Source organism: Hydra vulgaris, chromosome 06, assembly GCF_038396675.1.
Source record: "Hydra vulgaris chromosome 06, alternate assembly HydraT2T_AEP".
Lineage (NCBI taxonomy): Eukaryota > Metazoa > Cnidaria > Hydrozoa > Anthoathecata > Hydridae > Hydra > Hydra vulgaris.
Window position 1 is genome coordinate 58,915,421 of NC_088925.1, and position 12,158 is coordinate 58,927,578.

Below are 12,158 nucleotides of genomic sequence, written 5' to 3' on the forward strand. Positions count from 1 at the left end.
GTTCAATTCGAATAAAAGCAAGTTTAATTCAAATATATTAAAATAATTTTTTTTCTCAAAGAAACCTCTTTATCTTTAGATTTTTATATCTTGCTTACAATTATTTTTATAAGGAAATTTATGGTTGTTGTAATTGTGTTAATTCAAAAAAATTTTAATTTAGAGATGCTTTCTCAATTTTTTCTACAAATGGTTTTCTAGTGTGAATAAAAAGGAGTCAGATTTTATTTTACCAAGTTTATATTTAAAGAATAGCTTTAACTTTCTTTATTGTAAAAAAAAACTAAATACTAAATATAAATTGTGAACATACTAAGTTTATTTATAAAGATACAATTTCCATTTAAAAAATCAAAATATTCATTTATCTAAATTTACATTCACCAATTTTTTTTTTAAAGATGAAGTTGGCATAGCAACATATGTATTGCGGTTCTTCAGCACACGTCATTATTTAAATGCGGCTCTCGCGTCTAAAATTCTGGCCTGGGCTGATCTAAGTCTTATGACCTTGCCCTATTTAAACTTACAACTAAATAAGGGCTTTATAAAAAAAAATTTCTTCTACGAAAGTTACCTTCACTATGGCTAAAGAGCATTACCTGCCCTGATGTAAAATCAGTTCAATATCATGATCAAGACTTTTTAAATTATTAATTACTAATTTTAGTTATTGGAGATTATTATTTGTAACAATTTATAATTGAATTTTATAATTAAAGGTTATAATTGAGGTTTATAATTGAGGATTCGTAACAATTTATAACTGACTAATTGACCAATAGCAAATGGTAAAAATTAACATATAATTAGTTATAAATTAACATTAGCCAACAACAAATCATAATATGTAACATATTTAAAATTATTTTTATAGAGTAATAATAAAAAACACTATAAAATTAAGATTTTGTTTTAATTGGATAAAACCATTTCACACAACTACATAAACCATTTCACATAAATACATAAACCATTTCACGTAACTAAGTAAAACAATGTATAGTGATTGCATATAAAATTCTAGGAAATACAAGATTAATTCAAATTTAAAATTATTTATTGTTTTAAATTTATCAATTCTCAACTACAAAAAAAATAGTATAACTTACTTGTAGCTTTTCCATTCAAACCACCTTTAATTGTTATGGTTAATACACCAGTAGCTTATAAAAAAAACCATAATAGTTACAAAATAAAAAAATAAAAAAATTTTATTATAAAATACATAAAATGCAAAACTCTTTAATTCAAAAAAAACTTTTTATGACTAAATAAACCTTTTTTAAAAAAAAGTTTAAAACTAAAAATTCTTACCATAACCACTTTGCCTTCCTAACAACTCCGGGTCGTTGCACAATGGAATGGTTACATAACCAGGATCAACCAATGCTATAAAATGTAAAAACATAAATCTAGAAAACTTTGAAAACGGATTTTTAAGATCTAGAATTTCATTATTTCTTTACTTTAAACAATCCAACCTGTAGCCTATAACCTGAATAAATGTTCTCCCCAATGTCATATTGTTTATTTTTCTGTGATAAGTTCTCCTTAATGTAGTAATGTTAAGTTAACATAAGAAAGCAGTATGGAAAATACAGCTTAAACAATTTTTATATGTAAATAATAAAATAACATAACTAAAGTGAGGTCTTTAGAAAAAAAAACTGTAACAGAATGTAATGCAATACTTCATACCAACAAAAAACCTTTCAAACCAGTTGTTTTATTTGAATTATATTATTAACAAAGGCTGCAAATTACTTTTTTTTAAATTCTAAACAGTTACTTTTTTTTTAAATTAAGTTTACCTCCCCTCAAGAGCCACTATAAAAACTCATTAAAACACTGACGAACACACTGACGAAAGATAAAACAAATACTTTGATGGTAAAACATTGTTTTACAGAGAAAAAAAGTTGAAGATCGTAGTAGTAAAACACTACTTCACAGAAGTTAAGCACAGCATTATGGATATAACTCTAGTGAGAACTGAATAAAAGAGGAACTCTGTACCCCTTTCTTACAAAAAAATTGCACTATTAATGCATGTCATGCGTGGATACATTAGTGGATATAATTATCAGTATACCTGAAAAATTAACAGGATTTGGTTGTAAAGATAATAGTTTTTCAGAAAGATTCTATTTTAAAAACCTTTTTCAAACATAAAATTAAATCATGATTCATCACAAATTTTAGTGAATTGTGTTGTTCTTCAATCTTAACTAAAAAGGAGCAATTGTTGTTTTTTATTTGATCCAGGTACTCTATAGACAATATTTTGCTTTTGCTTTTCTCATTCATTACTCTCTCTCTCATTTAACTTGTTGATTATTTTCATCAGTTGACTGACTTTTTTAAACTTTTAAATTTTCATTTGTTAACTAAACTTCTTTAAACTCTTTTAAATTTTTAAAAACTTTTAAAAACTTTTTAAAATTTAAAAAATTTTTCTTTTCAAAATTAAAAAGTTCAAAGTTACATGGACTTTCTTTAAGAAGCTATTCTTAGGAATTACTCTCTGCATGCATAAATAAATAGTTTTGTATTTCCTTTTTTTTCTTTTTTTTTTACTTTACTTTGGTTAGAAAATAAGACATATTTGATCAACTTCAAACAAAAACCCAAAACACCTGAAAAATGCAGATTCAAGAAGTGTGTGGCTTTACTAAATATGGATTTTAGTAACAACTGAAACTATAAATGATCAATGGATGATGAACAAATTAAATTAAATTAAAGGAATTTCTTCTTAAAGCGATCTCAAAGTGCAGAGACAAGTTGTGTTATATATTATATCTTAAATAAACCTTAAAAAATATGTTTAAACTAAATGTACCAAAACAAATTATTTATTAAGTTTTAAACCAAAAAAACATGATAGTGTTTTTGTAACTTTGCCATCTTATCTGGATCTGAGCCTGTGTATTAGGCTTATGATTCTGCATAGTTTTTTTTTTTGTTATTCAAATATCTAGTTTGTTTAATGAATGTGTGTTCACCGTAGATCTTTTTTGGAACAATTTAATTAACGCATGAGCTTGGATTTTTCTTTTTTTAACTTTCAATTATATTTAAACATTTTTACTGCATTTTAGTTTAAAAAATATATTTATTTATCTAAATATATAATAAAATCTAAATATTTATCTACATAATAGTTTAAGAAAAATTTTATTAACCATATCAAGTAAGCAAGTTATCATGAAAATTCTTTAAAAAAAAAGTTTTTATAGTTGACTTATTAAAAAAAGGGAAAACACAAACATTAAAAAAAGGGAAAACACAAACATAAAAACTTCAACAGCAATACTTATTATTAATGACTTCAAAAATAAACACTTTAATAAGATTTTTTTTAAAAAATAAAAATCAACAAGCTGGAAATTTTCTTCACAAAAAACAATATAGAATTAAAAATAAAAACAGTTTGTGTTGATATTTTGATAAATGATTTGTTTTGGCAAATTTAATTAACTTTAAGCTTTATTTAAGATATGAAACTTGTCTCTGCACTTTGGAATTCTTTTAAATACCTCATAGTAACTATAGTATTGTGTAAATTAAATAAAAACACAATACAAGCACTTAAAATTTGTGTATTTATGTGTATTATATGTACCTGGTATAAAACAAAGATGTAAAAAAGTCAATTGAATCTAGGAACAAAAAAACCAAAAGCCATTACAATCAACTTAATCCTGGAATGTTATTGAATCCTATGTAAAAGCTAACACAAAAAAGCACAAGTAACTATAGTAACTTGATAATATTTAGTTAAAAAGAAAATTGTTTATTTTAATAAGCATATAAAAATTGAGAAGAAAAATATAGAATATACAAAATAGAAAAAAACTTACATATTTTAAGCGAATCATTTACAAGTTCATTTATCCAATTTCTCAACAACGGAAACTCCATTAGTTGAATTTTCTTCAGCATACGAATTTCAAAGTTTACTTTTGGGCTAAATGATTGATTTTTATTCAATTTTTATTTTTTTAATTTATTTAACATTTTAATTACAACTAAAATTGTAACATAAAATAATATAATGTAATATAAAAATGACATTAGATCCTTCAGTCCAATAGTTGTGAGTTTCATGGACCAGCAGTCCGTGAAATTCACAAACTATTATTAAAATTTTATTTTTAACAAGGGCGTGGTGGCCCCAGAGACTATGGGGGGTTCCCGCATGGGCCTTATATAATTATATAAAAAGTGAAAGGCCTAAATTTATTATTATAAATTTGGACTTTCTACAAATTTAAACTTTTTTTACATTCTAAAGAAAATTCATAACTATTTTTACATTTACTATGTTTATGTTTGCACAAACTAAATTGTTTAATTAATTGCTTAATTTAAAGTGTCAAATTTGAGCGCAAGTGTATTATATTATATATTAGTATTTTATATATTAGTATATATTATATATTAGTATTTTGTATAATAGCTGTTACAACTTTGGCCTGAAAACAAAGTAGATATTTAAAGATGTATTATGATATTTTTTTATAAGAAAAAAATGTATTATGTCCCATAAATGTTTTTAACAACCATAATATTGAGAAAATAAATTAAAGAAAGTCCTCATACCCTATAACAATAATAATTGTAATCAGATTTATTTAAGATAAATGTCAAGATGATAAATTTTAAAATTTTGAATGTTTTGAAAGTAATCCAACAGTTAAGCAGTCTAAATTAATTTATTTTCTTTGTTTTTTGTTGGTAGAGACTTTAAAAAATCTAAAATATAACTAAAGGCAAAAAAGATTTTTTTCAAAATAAGTTTATCTTTTTAAACTAATATAAGATTAAAATTTAATATAATGCTTTTTTTAATTATTATTATTTTATTTTTGTTATACCAACTTTATTTGTATCATTTCGTATTATGTAATCTTTTCATTTATATTTATTCTTTTTCTTTTATTCAAGATATGCTTCCAATAGGTGTAAAGTGATTATTTATTCATTATTATGTGTTTATTTATTTTGTGTTTACAAATCCCTGTACAACTGTAAAAACAAATGTTGTAAAGGTCTTCTTGTAATATAAATATTGTTCATTCAAACTTGTTTTTAAAACATGTGGCTATGAAAATAGCCATTTTGTTTATCACATGTGGCATTTTGTCAGTCATATGAGAAAAAATGGGTTTTGTTGGACTTTAAAATTTATGGGAAGGGATTTTACATCCAGCATATAAAATAAAACTCTGCATATGTAGGCCTTTTTAATAAAAATCAAGCATGGGCTTTTCAGAGCCACAACGCCCCTTGGTTGTATAGAACATTGTGAAGAGAAATAAAGCTGAACATGATAAGGGATTGTCCATAAATTAGGCAAGGCAAAATATTTTTAAAAAACAGAAATGGTAAAATGATGCATTTTACCATTTTAAAAAAATTTTAAACATGTGTAAAAGTTGGCAAACTCTGCGATTTATTTTTCTGTCAATTTTATGCTAATTTTGTAATTTTGTGAGTATGCAAGTTCGTTAAGTTGTAGAACCCTGTTTCTAAATTTTGCAACAACCTGGTGCCAACTTAAGCAGTTTTAGTTTGGTAATTTTATGCTAAACTTATTTTCTTAAATCCGAGGGCATAAATACAAGAAATATACTTTTATTATACTCTTTGATAATTCAAATAAAATTTGTTTATACATTAACAATAAATAAAGTTGTTACTTTCTTTAAAACGTTTTGCTTAAAAGCCAATTTTTTTATTCATAATGGAATTTTTAATTATTAACTCAACATGCAGATATATTCTGATTGAAACTAATTTGAACTTCAATACATTTACACATTAAAATAAATGCATAATAAACTACAAAGATAGTTTATTATACAATTATTTGTTTATCTTAAAAAATGACTTTTCATCTTAGTTACAATGACAATGCTTATCTTTTATAAACAACTTTGCAACTTGATTATATTGTCATTAATGTTATAGTTATATTCCAGGACACCAATATCATTCAGCAATTAATCGCAAGAAACTAAATTCCAATTATAAATGCATTGGAATGCAAAAATTCGTTAAAAAATTTTTAGTTTGGCAAGCAATTTGTGAATGTGGTGAAGGAAGCTCTTGTTTTATGACTACGGGAACAATTAACACCAAATTATACATAAAAGAATGGCTCAAGAAACGTCTTTTGCCGTTTTTAAGAACACGCGGGTAACTCGTCATTTTGGCGCAATTTAGCATCATGTCACTACTCGGGGACAACTTTAAACTGGCTTAGAGAACATAAAGTAGATTTTATTGAAAAACACTGCAATCCACCAAATTGCCCCAAACTACGTTCTATCAAAAGATATTGGGCTCTTGTCAAAAGAAAACTAAGGTTCAATGTAAAAGAAGCCAAAAACATTAAAAACTTTAAAAATAAATGGATTAGAGTTACCAAGAAAGTTCAGCAGAAGACTGTGCAAAACCTGATGTCAAGTGTGAAACGCAAAGTGTGTGCGCTCTCATGTACAAAACTTCACAAACTTTCTTCAGTAAAATTTAAGAATATTAATATATGTACTTTCAAAATATATATAACATTCAATATCGAAATACAATAGTTAAACAAATATCCTTTAAAATGTCCGCACAGACTTTTTCTGGTACATGTTTTAATTTGCAATCTTTCAAGTCGCCTGTCGATCGTTATCAGTGGCTGGTGAACTTTAATTCAGATAAAACTCGATTTTTTTAGATCTTCCTATATTTATGAACGGTAATGTACTCGATGAGTCACCTACTCTTCATCTTCTAGGATTAACTCTTACTTCCAATCTTTCTTGGAAACCATATATCAAATCAGTTTCAAAATTAGCATCTGCTAAGGTTGCATCTCTTTATCGAGCTCGTCACTTTCTTACTTCGGATTCTATTCTCTACCTCTATAAATCTCAAATCCGGCCTTGTATGGAATATTGTTGCCATATCTGGGGCGGATCTTCTAATGATGTCCTTTCTCTTTTAGATATGGTGCAAAAATGCATTGTAAACATAGTTGGACCTGCTCTTGCAGCCAACCTCCAACCATTATCACATCGTCGTAATGTTGCTTCTCTTTCTCTTTTATACAAATACTATAATGGGCACTGCTTAAAAGAGCTAGCGTCTCTTGTGCCATCTACTAAAATTTATTCTCGTGTTACTCATCATTCAATTAAGTGTCATCCTTTTTCTGTGACTGTTCCTAAGTGCTCCAAAAACTCTTATTCGTCTAGTTTTTTTCCTCGAACATCAGTTCTTTGGAATTCGCTTCCTTCATCTTGCTTTCCTAATTCATATAATTTCCAATCCTTTAAGTCCGTCAATCGTTATCTTGCTCTACAATCTTCATCTTTTCTCTTTCAGTCTCTTTCAGTAGCTTCCAACTTTAATTAGTGGCTGCTTGCAGCCTTGTTGTAAGCAAAGATGTTTAAAAAAAAAACAAAAAAAAACCTTGTTCTACAAACTTGACAAGAGAGCATTTTATATACAGATTTATCCTATACTTTATGTAATTCCCTTTACTTTTTATTATGCAAAGAACTTATTATAAAATTGTATCTATATTTAAGACTGGAGTTTGGGATTTAATTTAGGCGATCAAACCAGTATACCAGTGTCTAAATCAGCTTGGAAATGTCACTGTATATATATATATATATATATATATATATATATATATATATATATATATATATATATATATATATATATATATATATATATATATATATATATATATATATATATATGTATATATATATATAGACACACACATATATAAACACTATTTATTATACAGTATACTAATTCTAAAATTATAGCAAAATCAAATAATAAAAAAAAAAAAGCAAATAATTATATTTAAAAACAAACTTACACATGAAGAAAGCTTATAGAAAAAGCAGCTAAATGAGGAAATGGTATGCTCTGGTTAAAAAAAAGTACAAGTTGAATGCGACCACGGATTTGAAACTGTTCAACACTTATTTCAATATCTGACCTAAATAATAAAAAAATCTTTTGTTAATAAATGTCAACAAAGAAATATTTACATATACAAAAATAAAAAGACATAAAAAATTACACTAAATTATTGACATAATAAACCTCTAGAAGTAAATTTTAACATATATATATATATATATATATATATATATATATATATATATATATATATATATATATATATATATATATGTATATATATATATATATATATATATATTTATATATATATATATATATATAACATATATATATATATATATTTCTCTGCTGTAGCATATTTATATAACAAATTGTTACTAGTTTTGCTTATATATGCGGTAGTGGTGTAGTGGTAGAGCGCTCGCTTCTTAAGTGAGAGGTTCCGAGTTTGATCCCCACCATGTCCCCTGTAGTACCGCGCTCAACTTGTTTCTCTGTGCAGCGGCCTTGTTTGTCAAGGTTCGCGTTTCGGAGTTATAGAGTCGAGAGAGGGTTATAACCACAACTAAGTAGCCTCCTTGTCTGAAGTGGCCTTCTCAGCTTTGAGGAGGTGAATTGACAAAAAAAAATCTTTATAGCATAAAGCATTTTCAGAAAAAGTAGAAAAGAGCACAGAATAATAATTTAAAAAATGATTGCTGTCCCCATGCCCCTTTATTAGCTTTACTTATAGTATATGGCATTTTCTGAAAAAGAAGAAAAAAAAATAATAATAATGAAAGCAATGATTGCAAACTCTTAGTCAATGTAATCCTGTTAATACTTTTGGTGTACATTTTCAAGGCCTTATAAGGAGCACTAAGTTACAACTTTGGGTCAATTAACAGGAATGAGACAACTGCATAGTTCATTACTTAGGATCCCATGTTCTTTCTATGAATAAGACAAGTTCTCTTTAAATTTAAACCATGCCTAAAGTAAACCAAAATATAAAAGACAATTTCCACCACCTAAATGTTTCAATATATCTCTCACAATTGGGTACTATCCTTTGATTGGCAAAGACTCCAATAGTCACACGCTTGGCTCTGGGGTATACTTACACATCAATTCACTTATTTGTTGAGAAATCAGTTTTAAATCCTCTGACCATTCCTTTATGTGCTTCCACTTGCATCTTTTCACACTATTGCTTTTCTCTTTGTTATTCATATTTAAATAACTGCAGTTTATAGTTAATTATTACATAATTAACTATAACAATTCCCAACTTCCTGTGAAATATTTTTTTTATAATTTGAATTTTTTTGATGTTTAGCCATTCTTCTTGATGAACCTACTGATGGTGAAACAATTTGTACAAGAAAAAAATTAGATAAGTATTTTTTACTAATTTATATATATATATATATATATATATATATATATATATATATATATATATATATATATATATATATATATATATATCAGGCCTTGTTACGAGATTTCGCTGCGTAGCGAAAAGGCGTAACGCATTTCTAAGTAACTCAACTCAGCAAATATATTTTGCATCGTTAGAAGTTATATTGCGTCACTCGCGTCTTTTTAAGTACCGCATTGTAATTAAAGTTATTTTATTAACGCGTTAAAAATCATACAAACAGTTTGTTTTTTTCTCACTATAACAAAAGTTACAAATAAAATCTAAGTTCTTATTAAAAAAATCATTTTTATTATTTTTTTCAAATATGAACTAAATTTTATTTTGAAAAAAATATTTTTTTCATGAAACGTAAAATATTTGTTTATTTTCTTATGATTTTATATTTGGTTTTTGGTTATTCTATTAACTGTTAATACATTTTTTCTTATTTAATTTGTGAACTCTTTTTAATAATGTTTTTAAACAATAAAGTTTTTTTTTGTTATTTATCAGTTACCGATAACATATTCGTGATCATAATTTAATTTCATAAATTAAATGAACCTCATTAAAACTTTACGTTATTGAATTAACAATAAACAAAATATCTTATTAATAAAATATTTACATCAAAATGAATCGTGCATTTTTTAAACTTATTATGACTAAAAATAATTTTTATATTTAAAAGGAATTTATATATTTAATTCCTTAAGATTAAACTTAAAACACTTTTTTTTTTTAACTAATTTTTAATAACAAAAAAAAAATTATGAAACAAACTGTTTCTTTAACAAAAAAATCTATTATTTTACAATTGCGGTTAAATGCTTTTATTTACGACTTTATTTCTTCTGAATAAACGCCACGTTAACGGTAATCAAAAGATAATTTAAATATTCTAAAAGATATAAGTTTTTGCGTAGCGCAAAACTGCTGAACGCATAGGCAAATCGCCTTTTCGCAAGCAAAATGCGAGCTGCGTAGCGCTTCTTAACAAGGCCTGATATATATATATATATGTGTGTGTGTGTGTGTGTGTGTGTGTGTGTGTGTGTGTGTGTGTGTGTGTGTGTGTGTGTGTGTGTATATATATATATGTATATATGTGTATATATATATGTATATATATATATATTCACATATACATATATATATTCACATATATGAGTATAAGAGTCAATTTCTCATAAGAGGGTTTTGTCGCAACTAATGTTGCATGAAAATAAAGTTTGGACTATCTATAAAATTTTAACAAGTATGTTAAATTTTATCATTAGGAATGTACAAAATAGATTTGGTTTTGCACGAATCTGCTTTTTAAATATTTTTGGATATTATCAAGTAATGAGGCCCAATAATTTTTTTCACTCCATTACCATAACATAAATGTAACTACATCTGTGAATTATTATTATTTTTGTAACAAATTCTATTTTTGTAATGAAATATACTGAGTACTATAACTACAGCCTACATGTTAAGTATATTAGCCAAATTTAATGACATAAAAAATTTAATTTATGTGACAATGTCTGCTCCGTTACTGACATTTGCTAATTATTTATTATTTAAAAGCAAAACAGTGTAAGTTACATTTTAAATTAAAGGGAAAATCTTAGTATACAAATAAATTCAGTACATTTTCTTTTTAAATAAGCTAAAGCGTCTTTAAAATAAGAAACTAACTCGACAAAAATGCTCCGTTACTGAATCATTACCATACATTATTAATGTGAAAAAAGTCGTAGTCGCTTACAACATCATTTGCTTCAATCAACAAGATATTCAAATTTTTATAGAGATTAACCAGATCAATGAAATTGTTGCTTAAATGTTGAAATTGATAATCATTGACATCCATTGCATTGGCCGAAGTAATACTTTCATGACTGTTAAAATTCTGCAATATTAAAAAGAAATTCACGGAAGTACCTAAAATAAATTTAATTATTATAGAAACAAATAAATTAGCAAAATAATAAAATACACAAATATTTTTTTACCGTGCTAGTGTTTTTGGAAAACATATATCGCTTTAAATTGTAGCATGTGCAAACTGTAGCTCTCTTACAGAAGCAATTTAAATTTCGATACAAAGCATTAAATTTTCTGTCTGTGTGCAGCTGATGCAATTTCATAGTGCCTGTAATAGCCTTTAATGTTTTGGAACATTTTGATTCAAAAGAAGTAATTTTGGATCCCTCAATATAGTAAAACTTTATTAATGAATGTCCATTGTTAAGAAAATTATATAAACTTTCTGCATCTGGAAGGTCACAACCCATATTAAGCAATTGATCTGCCTGACGTTTCACAGATCCTCGTATCGCATCTGGTGCTCCCTTGCCACCCCCACTTTCAAAAAAATTCCAACTGGCTAAATTAAATTTCAATTCGTGTATCAATGTAGAGAATAAGAAGAAGTTTTGCTTATTCCTATATTGTGTGGTTGGTCCATCAGAAAAAAAAATGAAAATCTGTAATTTGTGGGTTATCTATCTTGAGTTCAATTAGCACAGGTTCCAGATGTGCCTATATAGAAGGAGGATCGTGCCTCAAAGAGTCAGATATAGTTGTAAATGACTGATGTCCATTCATTTTATAAATTACTTCTGTATGCAATGTAGCTTGTTTGTTACTTGTTCCAAAATGTGAAGATTGAATTGCAGCAAAATTCTTGCACACATAGTTCTCAGAAAAATCTATATGTATAAAAGCTTCGTTCACATTTACTGTTTCTTTTAATTGTTTGTACATTCTGAACTGGTGTCTAATTATAAAAACATGCTTGCATAGCTCG

General features: G+C 26.2%; 1 protein-coding gene across 1 annotated transcript in view; it reads right to left on the minus strand.

Annotated features, from left to right (window-relative positions):
- Window positions 1-12,158, minus strand: part of LOC100207459 (uncharacterized) — a 67,387-nt gene that overhangs the window by 41,936 nt on the left and 13,293 nt on the right. The window contains exons 4-7 of the mRNA XM_065800560.1: window positions 7,901-8,023; window positions 3,867-3,973; window positions 1,318-1,392; window positions 1,113-1,166 (exon numbers count right to left, since the gene is read on the minus strand). Of these exons, the coding sequence (XP_065656632.1) occupies window positions 1,113-1,166; window positions 1,318-1,392; window positions 3,867-3,973; window positions 7,901-8,023 (359 nt within the window). The remainder of the gene's footprint in view (window positions 1-1,112; window positions 1,167-1,317; window positions 1,393-3,866; window positions 3,974-7,900; window positions 8,024-12,158) is intronic.